The following is a 24,994-nucleotide window of genomic DNA, read 5'->3' on the forward strand; positions in this document are numbered from 1 at the left end:
CCTCCCGTTTACCATCCTACCTCGGGGTGGAACCTCACAGAATTACTGTGCTGTGCCTAAGAGACAGGCACCATGCGATCCATTCTGTCACTGACTGCAATGGAAAAAAACCAAGACAATCCAGATGTCTTCAGTGGGAATACCTTTGCCTTACAGTCGCATGATGGAAAGGTTCCACTGTGGTTTAGCTTAATGAAACAGATTTACTTTGGCAAATTTCATAAAGTGAAAAGCTTTCATAAAGGCAAGCTATAGGAAAAGAACAGCAGAGAAGAAAATGTCTGGCTAAATAGCAAGATGGTAGCCTTATCATTACTTTGAGAAATCCACAGCTAGGAAGGATTATGAGTCTAAAATTCTCAGTGAGAAGCTTCCATCAGAAAAGCTTGTGATTTGTAATGAAGCATCGTCTTCCGAGATTAAACAGGGACATGTAACAGTTTTTTCTTTGGACGCCCAAATGCCATCTATATGGAATCTGATGAAGGGCCAGGGAGCTAGCTCAGTAAAGACATCAGAAATGCAAGCCAAGTTTGATCCCGAGGTAACCAGCTTTAGGAGAAAGGGGGGGAGGGAGGGGGAGAGGGGAGGGGAGGGAGGGGAGAGGGAGAGGGGGGAGGAGGGAGGGAGGGAGACAGGGAGAGAGAGAGGAGGGAGGGAGAGAGAGGGAGAGAAGGAGAGGGAGAGAGGGGGAGGGGGAGGGAGACAGAGAGACAGAGACAGAGAGAGACAGAGACTGCGTCCAGTGGCACAGTGCATGGTGCTTAATACCGAAAGGGAAAGAAAAGGCTAGACACAGAGCTGTGATCTACAGTCCCAGCACACCGACAGTGAGATGGAGGCAAAGAAAGGAGAATCATCCAGGAGCTCAGGGGCTGGCCTGGAGTTTGTAATGCAGAAATGAGAGAGGCCCTGCCTTCATATGGTGGCACGTGAGAACCAACTCCCAAATTCGCGACACTGTACTCACACACGCGTACACACTCACACAGTAAATAAGCAGAAAGAATTGGAGGAAGGATGGTAGCTTTTGAATGTTATATCTGAAAATAAAACAGGGATTTGGGCTGATAATTCAGTATGAAGCAATCATTCCTATGTATACACACATAAAATAATGATTGCGTCTGCACATTTATACATGTCTACAACATAGAGTTGTAGACATTGCCATTGGGCAGCATCTATAAAAGTAAAGTATGATGGTCTACAACGTGTATCTGCCTACCTTGCTTAATTTTCCACCAGCCAGAACATAAGCTCAGCTGCTTTGGTCTGTTCCTCAATGGTGTATTTAAAAATGGAGATAAACACCAGTGTGTGTTACGAAGGCTGTTGAAAGAACTAGGAACCCCAAAGAAGTGAAGGTTGAATGAAATGAGGGACAGGCTAAACTAGGGGTGTGTCCCGGTGCTTAGATGGGGAAGAATTAGCTCTTCGTGTATTCTGAAAACCCAACATGACCAATGCCAGTGACTGGGGATGGCAAGAAAAAGACTCATGCTCAGTTGACGGGGGAAATTTCCAGGCACACTAACCATGTGATCATGAGTCCATTGTCTATGGGTCGGTTATGTCTATCGGTGGCCAACCATTACATGGTGGATTCACTTGGACAGCCTAGGGTAGACTTCAGTACGTCCTTTTTATTTATATGAATAAATTATTTATTTTTGTTTTATGCGCATTGTTTTGCCTGCATGTATGTTTGCATGGGGGTGCCAGGTCCCCAAGAACTGGAGTTCCAGACAAGCTGTAAGCTGCCATGTGGGTGCTGGCACTTGAACACTTCCTTCCTCTGGAGGAACAGTCAGTGCTCATAACTGCTGAGCCATCTCTCCCGGAAAGCCCCCTTTTTTTACACTCAAATGCATCTTCAACATGATCTTGACTTTCCCTCTGCATGTGCGAGTAATCAAAGAGGCAGTGCCTAATCCATTTCCTTGCCAGAGATGAGCCAAGTTTTAACTTCCTTTGTATGAGTCGGAACTAGGTCTGTCCTTTTATAACCTAAAAAACATTTCTCTCACATGAAAACGATAAGCCAATAACTTTTCATTCTTATTTATTTTAATTAATTAATTTTTAGGCTCATATTTCAGCAACAGGGAGATTATGATGTCACAAAAGAGAAAGGAAAGTTGATATGCAGACAGCTTTGTGTAGTGGTACACTCTTGTAATCTCAACACTGAAGAGGCTGGCACAGGACAATTGAAAGTTCAAGTCCAGCCTGGGCTATTTAGTGAGACCCTGTCTAAAAGAAATTCACGTACAACAGACGCATGAATTAGTAAGATGGATTCCCATAATCACAAAAGAAAATCAAACCCATTGTTTTGTAGTCAACGGCAGCCTAGATCTAGTCCAGGTTGACCTATGGCCTGCATGCAGAAGTCACAGGATTGTCATGTCACATGGAATGTCATACTCTTTTGTATGTCATTCACCCATGTGTTGGAATCTTACAAATGTAAGCAAGTGTGCAACTTTCATAGGAGTCCCCTTGGGGGTTAAGACCTGGTCCTTGTCTTCCCTCCAGAGAGGGCCCCAGGCTGACTGGACTCTGCATTTTTGAGTCTCATTGATCTCTTGCGGCTGTCTGGAGAGAGTGGATCTTAAAGGGTAGGCTGGCACTGGTGTCCGTGTCCTCATTACGTGGAGTGTCCTATGAACCTAAATTTGCGACAGGCTCCCTGGCAACAGTCTATATGGGTTTGGAAAGCGATTTCTTGCCCAGTGAAACCATGAGCAGTTCTGGCTATATTCAGAACCTGTGTAACCAAGGCCTACTCTTCTACTAATGTAGAAAAGAAGAAAATTGCCCAAAGAGGAGATAGATTAGTCCATAATTGTTATTACCAAGCAAATCTCAGACATTCATCTCTCAGGGAGTAGTGCACTTTGGCTTGTGTGTAAGGTATCTGTGGGGATAAGTGGAAGACTAGGCAGAAAGGCGATTCGAGGCTCTGAGTGACTGTTCATAGCTACCAGCAAAAGAAACAAAGTCTGCTGTGAGCAGAAGGAGCACTTGATGGATGCATGTCAGGGAAGCACAGGATTTTCTAGAGCCATATGAAAGGGCAGAAATCAAGGCAGCTCCAGAATGGACAGTGGTCTCTGAGCAGAACCCAAGGCCTCCCCCACCCCTGCTGCCTGCCCCACCCCTGCTGCCTGCCCCACCCCTGCTGCCTGCCCCACCCCTGCTGCCTGCCCCACCCCTGCTGCCTCCCAACCCTGCTGCCTGCCCCACCCCTGCTGCCTCCAGCCACCACTACCACCACTGCTATGGGTGGCCTCCAATGGTTCCATCGTTCTGTCCCGTGTTCCATACCCCAAACTGTAGCGGCATAAACGAATGCAGGCAGTTTGTAAAAATATATATAGTTTTAATGTAGAAATAGACTTACAGAACCACCGTTCCCGCGGAGACCAGGAGAGTAGAAGAGGAAGCTCTGAGCACGCTCGCCAAATTTATAGGCAGACATTAGCCCGAGGCGAACACGCCCCCTAAGGGGCGGGACTTATCCCTACATCTCCCCTTTTTGTCTAAATAAGACAGAACTAAACCAAATACAACTACATACAATAACAACAAATAATAAATATAACAAACAATATTGAGAACAAAAGCTTTGCTAAACATTCTATCTCAAGGAGTCCAAATAATGTAAAGAGTAACTACAATTATATAATCTTCAACTCTGTCAAAGATCTCAGAAGGGAATAAACACTACTCAACAAACGAGATATATCCAAAATGTGCAACAATTGACAGAGACAACTGACTACCTGGGCAATCACCCAAAGTCTCGTTTGCAATGTTGAGTCAACCAATTTTGGCTAAGGCCTAACATAACTGACATACCATTATTAAAGGCAAGGAACTTTTCAAAACTATCTTACCCTGTCTTGGCAGGATATGACAGTCCTGTTTTATCCATTGATGCACGCTCTGTATCTGTGTCAGTGGTTGAGGTATAGGCATTTCTTTGCCCAAAGGCCAGTTCTGCCAAATAGAAAGGCTCCAGGTGGAGTGTCTTTGGTGCTCAACATTCTCTCGGGAATGGAGTGGTGTTGCCAGGAGCAATTGTGTCTCACTATCACGAAACTCTGAGTTAGATTAAAGGCCATTTTCTACAGCTCTTTGAAGAGGTTGAAGATTATCTATCTATACTGAGTATAATCTCTATATATCTAAAGAACCTGATTAGTCTGATTATAAATGACAAACTTAGATGACTATTTATCTATATAATTCTCAATATCTATCTAACTTAAAGACTAAGACAATAAACAACTGTGTAACAAATGAGGATAATGACCTCCAAATATAAACACTGTAAAAATATACATTGCAATATGGTAAATATATATCAATGCACAAACATTATATAAGTATCTTAATCAGAGGTAGAAATGTACATTGCAATATGGTAAATGTATACAATATATATATCAATACAATATATGTCAATACATAAAAATGTTTTAAACAGACATAGAAACATGCATGCATACAATAGTCAATATAATTTAACTTTGTTTCAATATACAAGAATTGATACCAATATATTTGTCTAAAAGCAGTAACTCACAATTATAAATCTATAATCCCATCATTCCCTCTCTTTTTTTTTTTTTTTCAAAATGATCCCTGAGCTTATAAAATTCCTCCCCCAACCTCCCAACTCCTAAATGATGTCCCTAAACCCAGGGGTAAACTTTACTGGGAGAGGGGACGTCGTCCTCTAGAATTACTTCCAGCTGTCATGGGGGCGACGTTCTTTCTGGGGGATCCTGTGAAAGTAAAATGATGGTTAAATTTCAAGATCAATGTCTTTTAAAATTGCAAATAGTCTCTGAGTATTTTGTGGAGGTCTGGCCAGAATGTTGTACAAGATGTGCACCATTTCAGCTAACCAAGTTGGGATCGTCTTGTGCAGCTGGTATCCAAAACAGGTCTTGTAGTAGCGCTATCAGTATCATGACGTCATCTCAACCAGGTAGAGTTGTTGTTGTGGGGCCCCATCTTCTTCCTGGAAACTTCAAATGTCACTTCGGGAAAAACTCATTATTCATTGTGAAAAACTTAAACATTAATCATATAGACATATATATACATACATATATATATTCAATAAAAGGCATGATATATATATTCAATGAAAAGTATGATAGATATGAAGAAAAGCAAGGATGTTTTCTAAACTCATATTTCTTTCTGTCCCATATCATGGCTCTTGACATGAGACAGAAACTCCAGAAACTCTGGGTTTTTCTCTTACTAACAGGCTTGGAATTGGAGAAGGACTGAGCCAGAGTCCAACTTCAAAACCAGCTCTATATATTTATAAAGAAATGTTTAATAAGATATATAAATAAAAATTAATACTTACAAAATGTGTCCATCCATCAGTAATTAAATATTCAGGGTTCCTTAATTTCTTTGAAGATGAGTGTTTTCCTGTGGAGATAAGAAAAGAACCCCGCCTCCAAACCTATCTGTATTTCTTACCATCAGTATGTTCGCCATCCTTATGAAAGAATTGTTATTTATCTTTTCCAAGTGGCTTCTCTTCTTCAAACCGAACCTTTATTAATTTTGATGGTATCCACAATTTTTCCTCACCTGTGGAGATAAGAGCAAAACCCCTTCCCCAACGTAGCACATATCCTGGCTTCCATTGTGAGGTCAGCACATCCTTGAAATAAACTGGTTGATTTAGTTCAGTAGACTTTTCCATTATCCAATGTCTTTCTGCAGCCGTTGTTCCCTTCTCATTAGCGTTGAGAAAATTCAAGGTTAACAAAGCATTATGTAGCCTATTTCTGGGGGTGTTTTCCACCCCTTTCTGTTTGTTCAACATATCTTTTATAGTTCGATTTGATCTTTCTATGACTGCTTGACCTGTAGGATTGTATGGTATACCTGTAACATGCTTGATATTGTAATAATCAAAAAACTGTTTCATTTTCCTAGAAACATAAGCAGGACCATTGTCCGTTTTTATTTGTGTAGGTATACCCATGATAGCCATGACTTCTAATAAATGAGTGATTACTGAATCAGCTTTTTCTGAACTTAAAGCAGTTGCCCACTGAAAGCCTGAATAAGTGTCAATGGTGTGATGAACATATTTTAATTTGCCAAATTCTGCAAAGTGGAACACATCCATCTGCCAGATTTCATTCCTTTGGGTGCCCTTTGGATTAGCCCCTGCAGGCAGTGGCGTTTGGTTATAGAAAGAGCAAGTAGGGCATTTCTTTACAATCTCCTTAGCTTGTTGCCATGTAATTGAAAACTCTTTCTTCAAACCTTTGCTATTAACATGATGTTTTTTATGAAATTCAGAGGCTTGTAGCACACTACCAATCAGTAATTGATCAATTTCTGCATTACCTTGTGCTAGAGGACCTGGCAGACCCGTATGGGATCGGATGTGTGTTATGTACATAGGGCAAAGCCTGTTCCTGATCAAATCTTGAACCTGGAGAAACAATGAGGTTAGTTCAGTATCATCAGGTATAAATTCAGCAGTTTCAATATGTAAAATAACTCTTTCTGCGTATTGTGAATCTGTAACTATATTAATAGGTTCTTTAAAATCCCTTAGCACCATAAGAATGGCATATAATTCTGCCTTCTGGACAGAATTATATGGACTTTGTTCCACCTTATCCAAGTCTTCTGATTTGTAACCTGCCTTCCCTGATTTATTGGCGTCAGTATAGAATGTACGGGCTCCAGTTATTGGAGCATCACGGACGATTCGAGGAAGAATCCAAGAAGTTCTCTTTATGAAGTTGAGCCGCTTGCTTTTTGGATAGTTATTATTAATGTCTCCCAAAAAATTAGCACAAGCTCTTTGCCATGGTTCATTATCTTCCCATAATTTCTTTAGTTCATCAGCAGTGAAGGGCACTATAATTTCTGCTGGGTCTATGCCTGCTAGTTGACGAAGTCTCAGCTTGCCTTTTATAATTAACTCAGAGACTTTTTCCACATAAGTTTTCAGTTTCTTACTTGGTTTATGTGGTAAAAAGATCCATTCCAAAATAATATCATCTCTCTGCATTAAAATTCCTGTAGGAGAAATTTTTGATGGTAGTATGACAAGAATACAATCGAGCTCTGGATTCACCCTGTCCACATGTGCCTGTTGTAATTTTTCCTCAATCATTGTCAGTTCCTTTTCTGCTTCAGCTGTTAATTCTCTGGAACTGTTTAAATCTTTATCACCATCCAAGGTTTTGTTCAAATGAATTATTAGATCAGGTGTTATTCCAATAGCTGGTCGTAGACTGGAAATGTCTCCTAACAGTCTTTGAAAGTCATTAAGAGTCCGTAGGCGATCTCTCCTAATTTGTGCTTTTTGTGTCTTAATTTTTTGCAAACCTATTTTATAACCTAAATAATTAACAGAATCTCCCTTCTGAATCTTTTCAGGAGCGATTTGCAATCCCCATTTAGGTAAAAGTATCTTTATTTCTTCAAACAGTCTGTTCAAGGTATCCATGTTTGAATCGGATAACAAGATGTCGTCCATGTAATGGTATACTATAGATTTGGGAAATTTCTTGCGTATTATTTGCAATGGTTGGTTCACAAAATATTGGCACAGGGAGGGGCTATTTAACATACCCTGGGGGAGAACGGTCCAGTGGTACCTCCTCGAAGGTTGAGAATTGTTATAAGTAGGCACTGTGAAGGCAAATTTTTCTCTATCTTCTTTTTGCAAAGGTATAGTGAAAAAACAATCCTTTAAATCAATAACTATGAGAGGCCATCCTTTTGGTAATAAAGAGGGCAACGGAATTCCAGATTGCAGAGGGCCCATAGGTTGAATAACCTTGTTGATGGCCCTGAGATCTGTCACCATTCTCCATTTACCTGATTTTTTCTTAACCACAAATACAGGAGAATTCCAAGGGCTGGTAGATTCTTCTATATGTCCAGCATCTAATTGTTCTTGTACCAGCTGTTCTAAAGCCTGTAACTTTTCCTCAGCTAAAGGCCATTGCTTTGTCCATATTGGTTTCTCAGTCAACCATTTTAGAGGCAAGGCTGTTGGTATCTCTGAAGGGACATCAATTGCTTGTTCTTGTACAGCCCGAATGGCTGGTTTTCTCCGTTTGTAATATCTTTTAATATTATTCTCAGAACTATAGGCTCTAGAAGTAGCAGGAATGTTAATTTCGGTATTCCATTGTTGTAATAGGTCACGACCCCATAAATTCATTGCGATATTGGCTACATATGGCTTTAATTTTCCTATTTGTCCCTCTGGCCCTATACATTCAACCCATCTCGTGCTCTGCCTTACTCGAGATAGGGTTCCAATTCCCAGGAGCTGAACATTTACATTCTGAAGAGGCCAATACGGATGCCAAGATTCTGGGGTAATGATACTTACATCAGCACCTGTGTCCAGCAGGCCAGTAATAAAAATGCCATTTACACACACTCTCAGTTTAGGTCTTTGATCATTTATAGAAGTTTGCCAAAACACACGTAACTTATCTTTCTGATCATTATTGCTTGTAACAGTAGGCATGGGGCTTCCTAATTGTCCTGATGAGGCACGTTCTCTGCAGAAACTGGATATGACTGAACCATGTTTGCCATGGGGGCCTGTGAGGCCCCCCCTCTCACGTTTCCCGACTGTATCAGGTTGCCTTGTCTATCTCTTGTAGACCTGCATTCATTCGTCCAATGTCTGCCTTTTCCACATCTTCTACATAAACCTGAAGGCTGAGTCCTCCTATTTCTGTTATTTCTAGAAGATGCATTATTATTATTATTTCTGAAAGATGCATTATTATTATTATTATTTCTGAAAATCCGTTGTCTACAATTCCTTTTCATATGACCCATTTTGCCACAATTAAAACATTTGGTATTCTGGTGTCTCCTTTTACCATTGGAAATTGCTTCTTCTACCCATGCTTCAGTGCCATAATCAAATGTATCAACATTGAGTGTATGCAAGACCCATTCTTCCAAAGGCGCTGATCTGAGCTTTAAAGGCCCCAAAATCCTTTTGCATTCCACATTTGCATTTTCATAAGCCAAAGACTCAATCATTATACGTCTTGCTTCTGGGTCAGATATCCCTATTTGTACAGCCTTAGTTAATCTTTGTAAAAAGTCACTAAAGGGTTCTCTCTGACCCTGTTTAACTCTGACAAATGATTCTATTCTCTGTCCTGGGTCTTGTACCCTGTCCCAAGCCCTTAAGGCTGCTGTAGTACACATGGAGAGTGTGTTTTCATCCAAATTAGCTTGTTCCTGAGGGTCGGAAAAGAGCCCTTCACCTAGAAATTTATCTAGGGAAATGTCAATTCCCTTTGCTTTTTCCTGCTGTTCTAAGAGTCTAGCCTCTTGCCTGAATAAGCATTGCCATTTCAATTGCGGTCCACTCTCAAGTACTGCAGAGCTCAGCTGGAGCCAGTCCAAGGGGGTTGCTCTGTTTGTCGTGGCCCAAGATCTTAGCATCTCTTTAACAAAAGAGGCTTGCATCCCAAAAGTCATGACAGCCTGTTTAATTTCCTTGAGGTCATTCATACGGACAGGCTCCCATGTATCCTCCTTGATGACCCTAGGGTTTCTGGAACCAACCACCTTCTCTGTTGTTATTACTGGAAAGGCAGGTAGAGCTGTCGGTAGAGCTTTGTGGAAATTGTCCCGGAGAGATTTACCCACAGATGTAGTTAAAATTTGCCCTTCTACCCTTTGCTCTTCTTCATCAGAATTCAGAAATTCCTCAATCTTTTCAATTCTATTCACTATTGCCTTCTGCAATGTCTGAATCTCCTGTCCAGAATTATGTTCCAAAGCCTTCATTGAGGATTCTAAAGTATGAAGTTTGTCCGTTAGAGATAACATCTTATCTTTGGACATAATTTTTATGGCATAAACTGTGCCTTCTTGTATTGACACTCTTTCCATCAAATTGTCATAAGCTTTAGACAAAATCCGATTGTCACATTCAGCAGTTTTGATTCTCTCAGTTAATGTTTCATTTCCTACAGAAAGGGACTGAATCTTATTGTCCAAATCAGCTGTTCCCTCTTCCATAGTAATGAATTTCTCCTTAATATCAGCCACTAATGTTTCAGTTCCTACAGAGAGGGACTGAACCTTACGATCCAGATCAGCTGTTCCCTCTTCCATAGTAATGAATTTCTCCTTAACATCAGCCTGGAGAGCCTCAAACTGATTCTTGAGAAGATTGTTATCAGCCTGGAGAACTTCAAACCGATTCTCGAGAAGATTGTTATCAGTCTGGAGAACTCCAAACTGATTCTTGAGAAGATTGTTATCAGTCTGGAGAACTTCAAACTGATTCTTGAGAAGATTGTTATCAGTCTGGAGAACTTCAAACTGATTCTTGAGAAGATTGTTATCAGTCTGGAGAACTTCAAACTGATTCTTGAGAAGATTGTTATCAGTCTGGAGAACTTCAAACTGATTCTTGAGAAGATTGTTATCATTCTCAATTGTTTTTAAGCGTTCTATTTCTGCCTTAAGAATCCTGGATTCATCTCGTAAAGACTTTATCATATTTCTATTATCAAACCATTTGGTGCCAATGAAAACTACGAATCCCAGAAGGATCCATAGAGGTGGCGTGATAGACACCTCTTGTAAAATCTCCCACATGGTACAATTAAAAAAACTGTTAAATTCTTGAACAGTAATGTGTTCAGACATTTTATTTATAAAATAATAAAAAAAAATTTTTTACCTGCAATGATCGGTTCCTGCCAGTTGTTGGTCTCTGTGTTTTTGGAGCCTGTCCTAGAACTAGCTCTTGTAGACCAGGCTGGCCTCGAACTCACAGAGATCCGCCTGTCTCTGCCTCCCAAGTGCTGGGATTAAAGGCGTGCACTACCACGGCCTGGCAGGCCTCAAACTCACAGAGATCCGTCTGCCTCTGCTTCCCAAGTGCTGGGATTAAAGGCGTGTGCTACCACTGCCTGGCAGGCCTCAAACTCACAGAGATCTGTCTGCCTCTGCCTCCCAAGCGCTGGGATCAAAGGCGTGTGCTACCTGCCTGGCCGGCCTCAAACTCACAGAGATCCGCCTGCCCTTGCCTCCCAAGTGCTGGTATCAAAAGCGTGCGCCACCACTGCCCTGCCAAGTCACTTTGTGTCAGACCAAATCTGCCGCTGTGGCAGCTTTTGTTGCAAAATCGCAGGTACTTAAGCTTCAGCTAATTCAGGCAGTGGTGTTCCGCTGTAAAACTTAGCCAAGGCAGGCAGAATGGGCCTGTGTGGCCGAGTATGTTTCGGACTCGGCACTGGGGCCGGAGTCACGAACTGAAAAACAGCACCCAGGAGGGTGCTGTGTTAGCTAGCGGGCTACCCGCTTGAGTCGAGGGCAAAATAGCCCGACGTTGGACGCCAAAATGTAGCGGCGTAAACGAATGCAGGCAGTTTGTAAAAATATATATAGTTTTAATGTAGAAATAGACTTACAGAACCACCGTTCCCGCGGAGACCAGGAGAGTAGAAGAGGAAGCTCTGAGCACGCTCGCCAAATTTATAGGCAGACATTAGCCCGAGGCGAACACGCCCCCTAAGGGGCGGGACTTATCCCTACACCAAACATTGTCATGTGCAGACTGTAGGTTAGCTGGCTGGCTTGACACAGAATCGTTTGATGATGACATAAAATAGAAGGCGCCATTGAGGGGTAGGAAGAAGCCTACAAAGAGGGTGGGGAAAATAGCAGCAGGGGAGATGGACAACATGTGAAACTCCTGTGAGAACTTCAGTTTAGGGGTGTGCGTGTGTGTGTGTGTGCGTGCGTGTGTGTGTGCGTGCGTGCGTGCGTGTGTGTGTGTGTGTGTGTGCACGTGTGTGTGTGCGTGTGTGTGTGCGTGCGTGCGTGTGTGTGTGCATGCGTGTGTGTGTGCGTGTGTGTGTGTGTGCGTGCGTGTGTGTATGCACGCGTGTGTGTGCACATGTGTGTGTGACGGCGAGGGAGGGATGGAGGGAGAGAGAGAGGGAAGACTGTTTGGGAGTGTAGAGGAAGCAGAAAAACAATCAGGCGGGAGGCCTGGAGAGAGGGTGATAGTAGGGTGAGCTGAGCAAGGGCCAATGATATATGTGAACACGAAAATGTCACAATGAAACTTGTTATTTTTTACACTCACTAAAATTCCCCAACACACACATGCATTATGTCCCTAGCTCTAACCCTGACAACCAGCATGTAGGAAGAGAAATTTCCAAAGTGGCTGCCGTCCAACATAGTTGAGCCACTTTATGGCCCATAAGGGTGCCACTTTCTCCACACAACCAATTGTCCACCTTTGCTGTTTCCAAGACAAGGTTTCTCTGTGTGGCTGTCCTGGAACTCACTCTGTAGACCAGGCTGGCTTCGGGCTCATAGAAATCTGCCTGTCTCTGCCTCCCGCGTGCCGGGATTAAAGCCGTGGACCACCACCAGCAGCTAAATTCATTTCTTTGCAGGTATTTCGTCACAGCAGCGAGGTCCATCCCTAGCCTGTCCCTTGGCCCAGCTTTTCCTTTGACTTTCTTCAGCTTATCTCCCCACCGCCGCCCAGGAGTGGAGAGAAGGGAGCTGAAGAACGGACTGGCACCCCAGGGAAGGAGGACTCTATTTTTAGGCCTCTTTTCCAGTCATGACATATACTCTCCACCATCATGGCTGTGGGATTAATTAGGCCATTCCGGCATCTGTCAATCAGGAGGTCACCAGCTTCCAGTGGGGATCCCATTGCCTGTTTGACGAGATGTGCATGAAGACAGCCTTGTTCTTTCTGCCACCTGGCCCTCACCCTCCTCCACAATCCCCGCCAGCCTCTGGTGACTTTTGTAGGAGAGGGCAAAGCTTCTGGAAGTCCTGAATCCAGAGTGCAGTGTTGCCATCTGGTCCCTTTTCTTCACAGTAACTCTCGCTGCCATGGCTTAGGTCTCTCTTCCCCATTTCTCATTTCTGTGCTCCAACCTCTTCCAGATCTGCTGAGCCAACTATGGCCACTTCCCAGATCATCTTTGGTGTCAGCTCTGTGCCCAAGGCTCATGTGGCTTTGTGAGATGCCACTGCCCCGACAACTGGTGATAGAGAAAGTGTCCGACTCATAGGTCAAGACATAATTGCCCATCCCTGTGGATTTTCAGAGAATCTTCTTCTAGGTGCACAGAGAAGATCTCATTCATTAAAAGATATTTTGGGGACTGAAGAGATGGCTCATGGGTAACAGGGTTTGTTATAGGGCCTGAATTTAGGTTCCAGCATCCCTTCTAAAAGCCAGATATGGTTGTGTATCCCTATAACTCTTAAAAGTGTTGGCAACTGAAACAGGAGGATTTCTGGGAGTTACTGGCTGAAGCCAAGCTGTAAGTTCAGTGGGAGACACTGTCTCAAGGAATAAGGTGGAGAGTGATAGAACAGGATACTCCACATCCTCCTCTGGCTCCCACATATGTGTGTACACACATGTGCACATATACCATGCTCACAAATAAGTAAATTAATATCTTGGGACCTGGAGATGTAGCTTATTGTTAAAACTTCTTACATATCATGCCAAGATCCTGGGTTCAGCTCCAGCACTGCAAACCCACATGTACACGTATTCACACGCACACATACACATGCATATATACACGTGCATGTACACATACACATGGTAATCACTACCATTTTAGATGCTAGAGATGCAACTGATGAACAAAAGAAAGGTCCCTGCCCTAGCGGGACTCGCATTCCAGGGAGTGACAGAGAGTGCACTGCCCGTATAATAGATCAGAATGTTATTTTAGATGCTATGCTTTATATATTACGTATAAATAATTATATTGCATAATCAATATAGGGAGTGTATACCTAGATGCAGCATACATATGTGTATTTGCATATATGGAAAGCGAGAGAAAGAAAGCTATGGGAAATGCTATTGTACGTGAGAGACTTCGTTCTTACCTGCCTTTTAGCACCTGCTAGTTCATTCTGTCCCCATCTCAATACTTCTCCCATGATGTCCTAGCAGGCATGGGGCCAGGAGACTTTCCACCTTGGATTTGTCCAACCCTTGGAGATGCTGCTGATGCGTGCAGTTGGCTCGTTAGATCCACCAGCCTGCTGGTGACACGGCCTCATGCTGTTCCAGCGGAGGCTTCCAAAAGCCTGGGCCAGGCCTTGCCCTTTTCCTACATCCAGTGCAAAAACTCACTGAGGTGAGGGTGGTGTCTGCGTTCAAGTTCAGGGAGTGAGATCATGCCCACTTTCTGCTTGTGAAGTCAGGGCAGCCCTCCCTACTACGAGGGGCAGAGCTCTGGTCTGCAAACTCTGCCTGTCTGTGTTGTCAGATAACCGGCACAGTGGACGCACAAATGAGGACCAGGAAGATGGTTCGTGGGGTCAAGCACTTGCTGCAGGCATGAGGACCTGAGTTCAGATACCCTGAACACATGTAAAAACCAGACACAGTAGCAGGCTTGTCTGTAACCCTAGCCCTGTTAGGGCAAGGTGGGAGGCGGGGACAGAATCCCCCGGTGCTTTGGGGCCAGCTCGTCTGGTGTACTTGGTAGTGAAGAAGAGAGGAAGGGAATATGCCGTGGAATAGTCCTTCTGTACACTCTGAAGACGTGTTGCTCTCGTATTAATAAAAAGCTGATTGGAGAAGGGAGAAGGGGGCGGAGTCAGGAGAGAAAGCAGGAGCTGCAGAGCGAGCAGGATGGGAAGTACATAGATGGGGTGGACGAGTTTGGGGCAGCACAGAGATGAATCGCAATGTGTTCAATTGGGTTACAAGAGATAGCTAAAAAGAAGCCTAAGCTATCAGTAAAGCATTTATATTTAATAATAAATCTCTGTGTGGTTATTTGGGAACTGACTGGTGGGACAGAAAAGTCTGCCTACAGGAATAGGTCAGGCTAGAGAAGAAACAGAGGAACCTGGCTGTCCCTGGCTGTCCAAGTAGACAGAAGCTGCCAGTTGTCAGCTGCTAATTAATAGTCAGTAGCTAAGTGTCAGCACAAAGAGGAAGCAGAAGTTCAGGGTCCTGTTTAAAACGAGCCCCTCTCACAGTTTCTGCATAACTATGGTGCAGAAAGTGACGGGAGACATGTGTGAGCCTGAGAAGTTTTTCACCGGCGCTTTCCCTATGAATGCCCAAGTCCCAGAGTTCCAGTTAAGACTGTCCAATTTTTGACCCTGGTTGAAAAAGTAAAATGAGATTCCATTTAGACTACATATGGCCCAATGGTGTTCATTGTTCATCGGGCCTGAAAATATCCCGAGTAAGTGTTCAATTTAGTGTGAAATTGTATGGCAGGGTGGCTTTCAGATAATCTGGATTGGAAATCACCAGAAGTTTCTTGTGGAGGAACAGTAAACACCCTTCACCTGAGGCTGGTTCTAAACCCGTCTAATGATCAGGGTAGCTGTGACTTAGGTGCCATGGGGACTGGGAAAGATAATGGTACTGCGTCCTGCAGTTTGTCCAGGACTGAAGAATTGATCTTGATATATGGAGATGCCAGTGCTCAACAAATGGCCCCAGGTAAGCCAGGGCAAGATGGCTACCTGGCTATGTCATTGATGTATGCATAAGAGTAAGAAATAAGGCATTTGGGAGCTTGAGAGAGAGCTCAGTTGGTAATGTTCTTGAGTGCCTAAGTTTGATCCCCAGAACTCACATTTTAAAAAAAGGAAAGAATTTGGAGAGATGGCTTAGTGGTTAAGCGCACTTATTGCTCTTGCGGAAGACCTGGGTTCAATTCCCAGCACCTACATGGTGATTCACAACCATTCATAACTCCTTTTCCAGAGGATCCAATGTCCTCTTCTGACCTCTGCAAGCACCAAGCATGCATGTGATATACAGACGTAAATGCAGATAAAACACACATAAAATAAATAAATCTGATGCAGTTATAACCCCTGTTGGGAAGTGGGAGGAAGTAGATTACCAGGGAGAATTCTGGGACTTACTGGTCAGCCGTAATGGGCAATTTTAAAAATTCAAGAGAGACTGACTCTCTCTCTCTCTCTCTCTCTCTCTCTCTCTCTGGGTTTTTTATTTTTTGAGACAGGTTTTCTCTGTAGCTTTGGAGCCTATCCTGAAACTAGCTCTTGTAGACTAGGCTGGCCTCGAACTCACAGAGATCCGCCTGCTCTGCCTCTACCTCCCACTTGCTGGGATTAAAGATGTGTGCCACCACTGCCTGGCAGGACTCTGCCTCAAAAGAAAGGTGGGCAGTACCAAAGGAAGGACACCCCAAGTGTTCTCTGGCTTCCACACACATAGGTATATACGTGTGTGTGTGTGTACATGTGTGTGTATGCACATTGAGAGGGAGTGTTGGCGTCTGACGGGAATGTGGGCATCTGAGCACTAAATCAGATGCGACGTCACTCACACCTTCACGGTTTCACAGCCAAGGGCTGTGTTGCTAGGACGCTATGCTGTTCAGATAGGCCTTTAGGGGGTTCTGTCCTGGCTCATATGTGGACCAAGGACTTGATTCAGACACTCTTCCTGTCTAGAAATGAGCCCCTTATTTCATATCTGGGAGTGACTTTGAGTGACAGGCTTTCTCTTAGAGTTGTGGGCTGTGTGTCAGAGTCCATCATTTCAGTAACAGTGTCAGGGACTGACTTGATTCCATTTCCCTTTTCAGGTCCTGCTAAATCACTGTTGCAGGGACAAGTAAATTTCAGTTTCTCAGACTAAAATGATTCAAATCATGATGTGTTCTGGGCAAGCTGGGGGCTGACAGAGGGTCTGGTCTGGTCTGTTAGTGGGCTGAACAGTACTTAAATAGCGTCGTGTTAGTCAGCTCTCCGTCAACATAATCAAATACCCGAAGTAATGAACTTACAGAGAAAGGGATCATGGTGGCCCAAAGTGTTAGAGGTTCTGGAACATGGCGGGGTGGGCCAAGCATCCGTGGAGGTGCCAAATGTCAACAGGGTAGGGACTGCATATGTCAGAAGAAACTCACTTCGTGGCCAGGGACGAAAAGAGGAAGAGAGGGCTGGAGTTCCACACTCATCCTCCCCAAAAGGCTTGCCCCAGTGACCTAATTTCCTCTCACCAAACCCCTTTACCAAAAGAGCCCGCCTTTTTCCAATGGCACCACAAGCAGGACCATGCCTTTAGGCCTTTGGAGGACACTTGCTGTCTGCCTAATTTTTTTCCTTGTTTCCCTGTGGTAAAATACTCTGACAGAAGCAATTTGAGAAAGAGTTTGCTCTGGCTCAAAGTCCAAAATACAGTTCATCATGATGGGTGAGTCAAGGCCCCGGGCTACATCCCATCCACAAATGCGGAGCAAAGAAACTATCAATGCAAGCTGATGCCACGTAGGGGATGGTACTGCCCATGGTGGGCATGTCTTCCCACCTCGACTAATGTGATCAAGGTATGCCCAGAGACTGGTTTCCGGGTTGTCTAGATTCCATCACTTACACTAACCACCTCCAGACCGTGGCAAACCATCTCAGAGCCTGTAGCTGATGCCCCTCCCCGACTTTAACCTGGTGGAAGACTTACACCAGGATCCCTCGTCTTCCTAGACAAAAGGATAGAGACTGAAATTGTAACCCCAGCCTTGTTTTTAGTGCAGCACCATCAACAGACAAATAAAGTCATTGGTTAGGCTGCTTTCTGACTTGTATGAATTTTTGGGTGAACATCAAAAATTAAAGTTCTTAGACGAGGGATAGGGGTTGTGTGCATGCCTTTAATCCCAGCACTTGAGAGACAAGAGACAGGTGAGTCTCTGTGAGTTCGAGGCCAGCGGGGTCTACAAGTGAGTACCAGGACAGCCAGGGCTGTTATCCGAAGTCTCAATGAGGATAGAAACTTGTCAGTGGTTTTCTCTTCCTACCCGAAGATGATGGCTACTTAGGATGGAAGTTCTGCTAGGAGGGTTCTAATATGTTACAAGGGATGAGTTCTGTGGGCTGCCTCAGGGTGCTACATGGAAGGGGCACCCAGAAATAAGGTGAGACATGAAGGGAACATGAGTGCACTCCCTACAAGAGGATAGTGGAGAGGGGGCTGTGGGACTGGAGGGAGACACACACATACTCTGTCCAAGCTGAAGAGTGCTTTGCTCCAGCCCTGTTTATTATAAGCACAAGGAGGGCACCGAGGAAGGAACTCAGTTGGTCGAATGCCTGTCTAACATGCACAAAGCCCTGGGTTCAGTCCCCAGCCACACATAAACCCTAGCACTCCAGGTAGAGGTAGGAAAATCAGAAGCTCAAGGTCATCTTAGACTAGATAGTGAGTTCAAGACCAGCCTGGAATATATGAAAATCTATCTTTTTAAAAAAAAAAATCAAGATACCAAAATCTGCTCGCCTGGAACTAGACTCTGCATGACCCTCTACTGTCCATTGGCACTGTGCCCTGGGTACAAACAAGCTGGAGCCAGAGGAAGTCTGGCTCATGTGATTGACAGCAAGCAAGCCAGTGGGATTTCCCTACGCCACATCAACCTCAGTAGCACTCCGCCGTCAGCATCTGATGGGCTCAGTCATCAGCAAAAACTATAAAAAGCCCCTGTCGGGGAGCAGCCGTCCTTTGAGAAATGTGATGCAGGGTAAATGAGCAGCTTCTGCAGGGACAGTTTTTCAGGAGGGAGAAATGCCTGGAATGACAGGTGACGCTCAAGGCTCGCGTCACCTTTGGCTTCTGTAAAGGCTCTATCTTCAGGGACCGAAGAGATGGTCCAGTGGTTCAGAGCACTGACTGCTCTCCCAAAGGACCCAGGTTCAATTCCCAGTATCACAAGACATCTCTTACTCCAGTTTCAGGTGAACTGATGCCCTCTTCTGGGCTTCTCAGGCACTGCACACATGGTGCACAGAGATGCATGCATGCAGAACACATCCTAGAAACCTTCCTCTGAGCCCAGCTGCCTGGTGCCTTCTGCCTATATTTTGAAAGAACACAAATATGTCTCGGGGCCCGGAGAGATGGCGCAGGTATTAAGAGCACTGACTGCTCTTCCAGAGGTCCTGAGTTCAATTCCCAGCAACCACATGGTGGTTCACATCCAACTATAATGAGATCTGGTGCCCTCTTTTGGTGCACAGACATACATACAGACAGAACACTGTACATATACATAATAAATAAATCTTTTCAAAAAGAACACAAATATGTCCAAGAAGCTTGCTACGTCAGAAGATACCACAGGGGGCCTGGCACTAATGGTATGCCATTGTACCCAGTTGGAGGAAGGACCTGACAGACTAACAGCCTTCTTTCTTTCCTTCTTTTTCAGCAAACTGCCTAGCTGGGCTAGAGCTGTTGTTCCCAAAATATTTTATGTGACTGAGAAGGCTTGGAATTATTACCCCTATACAATCACAGGTAAGTCCTCAGCACAGGCCAGCCACATGCAGCAAGCACGGAGCTGGGGCAGAGGTGGAATCTCACTGAGTGAGGGCAGACTGTTCCCACAGGGCCATCTGGAGGTTTTCTAATCCGTATTTTCCCTTAACATTTGTCCACAAGCAAGCCGTTCGCTTTGGCTTGTTTCTATTTTGCTTTGAATTTTTTTCTCTCTCCTCTCAGAGAATGTGAAAATCTTTAATATTTCTTCTTCCTCACACTCTCTGTTCTGAATACGTATCAGGCCCTATACCCTCGCCCCAGATTCTGATGGCTGTTTCCCAGCCCTCATCCACGCAGGGTCTCGGGATCCCACCTCGGCCTCTTTTCACGCTCTTTGTAATTGTTTTTGAAAAAGAAGAAAAAGAAATTAAAAAAAAAAACCTGCTTTCAGCTGAAAAGATGTCTTTGTGGTTAGTGTAATGTTCTACTGTAATTGTTAGTCTCTCATTTTGCCTTGACAATGCCAGCACTTGGGTTTTTAATTAGCCGCAAGTCGCAAGTCTATGGGCTAATTGAATCTTGTCTAACTGACCTGATCTGGCCGACCGCAGCAGTACTGTGAAACATGGAGACTTTCAATATTTACAGAAACCTAATTTTCGAAAGGTTTCTTTAGCTCGTTTTTAATAATTATAACTTGTCTGTAACCGTTAGGCTTGTGGTTTGTGTTCTGTGAAACTGGTCTCATTCAGTTTTTTTCTCTCTTTCTTTTCCCTTTGCCATCTGAACGCCTGGGATCAGAATACACAGTAAGTTCATTTAATTTCCTAAATATTCTGCCTGTGATCTGTGGATTAATGTAGTCATTTTTTAAAAAGAGAAATAATTCAGAATTGGAAATATTTAAATATGTGCTATTATATAATTTACATACACACATATATATATATATAAAGCAATAAGTTAAGTGTTCTTAAATTTTTTCAAGAATATTAATGTAATTAAAGTGCCTTAATAGTCACTTTCCATAATTAACTTTGGCCTGCGATTCTTGCATAGCCTAGCTGCTTTATTGGTGGTAGTTCACTCTAATAAGGGTATCTCTCAATGTGGTGTTAAAGACATTATGGTTTTGGTGGAGGGAGGGGCCTTTTATGTCGGGGAGATTCATATACAAATGGTGACAGTAGTGTCAGAATGCTCTGTCTCCTCGGCTTGATGAGCTAACTGAATTCCTTCCTGTCCTAGAGACAGACAGACTAACTGCCTTACTTGGCTTCCTGTTGCTGTGATCAAACTCTGACCACGTGCACCTTGGGGCCAGAAAGGGTTTATTTGGTTAACATCCGGCTCACAGCCCATTATGAAGGACAGTGAGGACGGACCCTAGAAGCAGAAACTGATGGAGAGAGAAGAGGCCTTGGAAGAATACTGCCTGCTGGCTTGCTCCTCCTGGCTCTCTCGGTTTGCTTTCTGATACAACACAGTGCTAGGCAGTACCTAGGGCTGGCGCTGCTCACAGTGGCCTGGGCTTTCCCACATCAATCATTAATCAAAACAATGCCAGAACCCGCTGGAGTTGGAGTCCCAGACATTGTGAGCCACTCATTATGGATGCTAGGGAGCAAATCTGGGTCCTGCAAGAGCGCTCAGTCGCTGAATCATCTCCCAGCCCTTTTTCTGTGTATATCAGCAAGTGGACTTAGGGGCCTTAGGAAGTGGCTTATTTAGTAATGTGCTGGCCTCAAAAGCATGAGGACTTGAGTTAGATCCCAGCCCCCACTCAGAAGCTGGGTATGACAGTGGGTATGACAAGATTTGGGCAAGGGGAGGGGCGGTGAGGAGCCAGGCAGATTCCTGACACTCACTGACTGTCCAGCTTGACTGAATCAATGAGCTTAGGTTCAGTGAGAGACCTTGTCTCCAAAAACAAGGCAGAGAGCAATCAAGGACGACACCTGACATCCATCTCTGACCTCTAGATGCACACACATGAACATGTGCATCCAAACACAAACATCCATCTCTGACCTCTAGATGCACACACATGAACATGTGCATCCAAACACAAACATCCATCTCTGACCTCTAGATGCACACACATGAACGTGTGCATCCAAACACAAACATCCATATCTGACCTCTAGATGCACACACATGAACATGTGCATCCAAACACAAACATCCATCTCTGACCTCTAGATGCACACACATGAACATGTGCATCCAAACACAAACATCCATCTCTGACCTCTAGATGCACACACATGAACGTGTGCATCCAAACACAAACATCCATCTCTGACCTCTAGATGCACACACATGAACATGTGCATCCAAACACAAACATCCATCTCTGACCTCTAGATGCACACACATGAACGTGTGCATCCAAACACAAACATCCATATCTGACCTCTAGATGCACACACATGAACATGTGCATCCAAACACAAACATCCATCTCTGACCTCTAGATGCGCACACATGAACATGTGCATCCAAACACAAACATCCATCTCTGACCTCTAGATGCACACACATGAACGTGTGCATCCAAACACAAACATCCATCTCTGACCTCTAGATGCACACACATGAACGTGTGCATCCAAACACAAACATGCAACCACACCTGCACCCACATAAAAGAGTTGGACTTTGGAGTTGTTTGAACCCCGCTTCTAGTGCCTCCACTTGCCCTCCATGCAAGCCTTCCTTTCCTTGTTTATAAGTGGGGGAGCATCGGGCAGTGGTGGCGCACACCTTTAATCCCAGCACTTGGGAGGCAGAAGCAGACAGATCCCTGAGTTCGAGGCCAGCCTGGTCTACATCGTGAGTTCCAGGACAGCCAGGACTGTCCCACAGAGATACCCTGTCTCGGAAAACAAAAACAACAAAAAAGTGGGGTAGCTCTAGCATTGTCTCCCGAAGGTATAGTGATGATTGTGTTGGACAATTTCTTGAAATCTTTGCCTAGCATGTGATGTGTAATTGATACTCAGCATGTGTCCACTGCTCCTTGTGACACTGTAGTAGAAGCCACCATCCTTCTAATGGACTCTGAACAGGAAGAGAGCTCGGGGCCAGGCCAGCCAGGCTGGGCTCCACTGTCATCATGAAGGGGCTATCTAGGGAGTGGATGTTTAATGTTTTCCTCCATCCCACTCTGAAACATTGTGCCTTTTCGTTTGAGGTGAAGTCAGTAGTGATGTGGACAAAGAGAGCTGGTGATTTCAAACTGCACAAAGACAGCTCTTTGCCTGAAATCTTAGGGTTAAATCACCTTGATTTGACCCCATGTGTACATACGACACATGAACATGATAGACTTTTTTTTTAAAAGACAAGGTCTCACTGTGTAGCTCTGGCTGGCCTTGAACAGAGATCCACCTGCCTCTCCTCTGGGAGTGCTGGGATTAAAGGTGCGCCACCACAGCCGCTCATGACAGATAACCGTGACAGAGGAAGTCAGAATGCTGTGTAGTAGTCCTGTCATTTAAAGAATGTGTAAGCTTTAGTTACTATTCTCATTGCTGTGGTCAAGGAAGGGGACTCGGGAAGGAAAGGTTTATTCGGGTTCACAGTGAGAGGGAATACAGCCCGTCGGGAAGGGGAAGGCTTGGCGGCAGGAATGCGAGGCAATTTGGTCGAGTTGCATCCATAGTCAGAGAGTGGAAAGCAATAAACGCTGGTGGTCAGCTTTCTTCCTCGTTTTTATCCAGTGCAAGACCCCAGCCCATGGAGTCGAGACACCCACAATCAGAGTGGGTCATTCCACCTCTGTCACTCCAATCTAGAAACTCCCCTGCAGACCTGGAAACGGCATGCAGACACTTGACAGTCTGTCCTGTGTGGCCTTGAAGTCTTCCCTTAGAAGCCTCTATTCCTCTTGAGGGCTTCTCAGTGGCTTGCACTTCTGCCAAGCCTCTGCCCCCCCCACCCCAGCGTTCCTGAAGCTCTAATGGGACTTTCCTGTTCAAGAAAACTGGGGATGCAGTATTCAAAGAGGAGGCCTGTTTTAGTTGTCCAGTGCTACCGCACGTGACTTTCTGTCTGACTCAACATTTTACTTGCTCTTCCATTATTCTGCCCCCCGTCTTTTGCAAAATTCTTTCTTCCTCAATTCTTTGGGTTGCTGTCTGTCTGTCTGAGGTCAGCAGTCACTCGCTGGGCAGCCATGTGTGCAAGGCGTCATGCCTGATGACACCACCGAGCATCTCTGCCCTTTGGGGTCGTAATCTGGTGACAAGAACGTGGACATCCTCGTCAAAACCTTAGCGCTGTCAGCAAGTCTTGGGCGTCTTTTCGAGGTCACCGAGGACTCGGCTGGCCTCAGCCCTGTCCCACGGGACTGCACACTCAGCAAGCTGAACTGCCAGCTGGGGACCAGACTGGAGGGAAGAAGGAACGAGGATTTGGGGGTACCAGGCTGACAAACCATGGCAGCATGAAATGAAGGCCCTTGGCCTCCGGACTGGAGCTTTGGGTTTCACGGACATTCTGTCCAGTCCCCAGTGTAAGTGACAGGAATGAGTAGCGTGCAGTAGGCTTAGGCAGAAGTTGTTTCGTTCATGGGGTGCTAGGAGGTAAGGCAAGGCCCCCAGCCTTAGAAGGTGAAAAAGTACAGGTTGCAGTTAGAGTTGAACTTTCAGAAATGGCATATAAAACGAACTTACACTACTGCTATGTCCTACGTGTATGGGACATCATCTAGGCAGTATGATTATATGTTAATTAGGTTACAGGGACTGAGACACCTGCAACCCAGTATCGTGGGCCAGGCCTTTAATCCCAACAGTCGGAGTCAGAGGTAGATGGGTATCTATGAGTGTGAGACTACGGGTCCACATAGTAAGACCCTGTCTCAAAAGAAAATGGTGGGGCAGGGGGGCTGCTGAGATTCCCTATGGACTCAGGGAGAGAAAGGAATGGGAAGTGTAGAACCTGGGAAACTAGCTTGCATTTAACTCCAGTCAATTGCTCACAGAAACTGCTGGAAGGCGGTTCTTGGCTTACTTAGGATTGGCACAGATGGACAGTCGGGTAATGTTTAACGTGTCAGATGAATACATAACTGTCACTATTCCTTTTTTTTTTTAATATATTTTATCTGAGCTGGGAAGTGGTGGTGCGTGCCTTTGTTCCCAGCACTCGCCGGAGACAGAGGCAGGCAGATCTGAGAGTCTACAGAGGGAGTTCCAGGACAGCCAGGACTATACAGAAACTCTGTCTCAAAAAAAAAAAGAAAGGCAAAAAAAAACAATAAAAAAGAAAAAGAAAAAATATTTTATCTATTATTATGGTGTGGATATGATTTGGATGTGGGGAGGTCAAAGAGCATACATGCGGAGATCAAAGAGCAATTTTCAGGAATTGATTCTCTCTCTCTCTCTCTCTCTCTCTCTCTCTCTCTCTCTCTCTCTCTCTCTCGGTTTTTTGAGACAGGGTTTTTTTTGTAGTTTTGGAGCCTGTCCTGGAACTAGCTCTTGTAGACCAGGCTGGCCTCGAACTCATAGGGATCCTTCTGCCTCTGCCTCCCAAGTACTGGGATTAAAGACCTGTGCCACTACCTGGTTGATTCTCTTATACCACTGTGGTTCTGGGAATGTAACCAGGGTCGCCGGCCAGCCTGACACGTGCTCTATACCCACTGAGCCA

The 24,994-nt window shown here is 44.6% G+C and overlaps 1 protein-coding gene across 1 annotated transcript in view; it reads left to right on the forward strand.

The window, feature by feature from the left end:
* Positions 1-24,994, forward strand: part of Pitpnc1 (phosphatidylinositol transfer protein cytoplasmic 1) — a 276,715-nt gene that overhangs the window by 138,197 nt on the left and 113,524 nt on the right. The window contains exons 3-4 of the mRNA XM_075990302.1: positions 19,281-19,369; positions 20,135-20,142. Coding sequence (XP_075846417.1) covers positions 19,281-19,369; positions 20,135-20,142 — 97 coding nt within the window. The remainder of the gene's footprint in view (positions 1-19,280; positions 19,370-20,134; positions 20,143-24,994) is intronic.

Source organism: Microtus pennsylvanicus, chromosome 11 (assembly GCF_037038515.1).
Source record: "Microtus pennsylvanicus isolate mMicPen1 chromosome 11, mMicPen1.hap1, whole genome shotgun sequence".
In the NCBI taxonomy this organism is placed as follows: Eukaryota; Metazoa; Chordata; class Mammalia; order Rodentia; family Cricetidae; genus Microtus; species Microtus pennsylvanicus.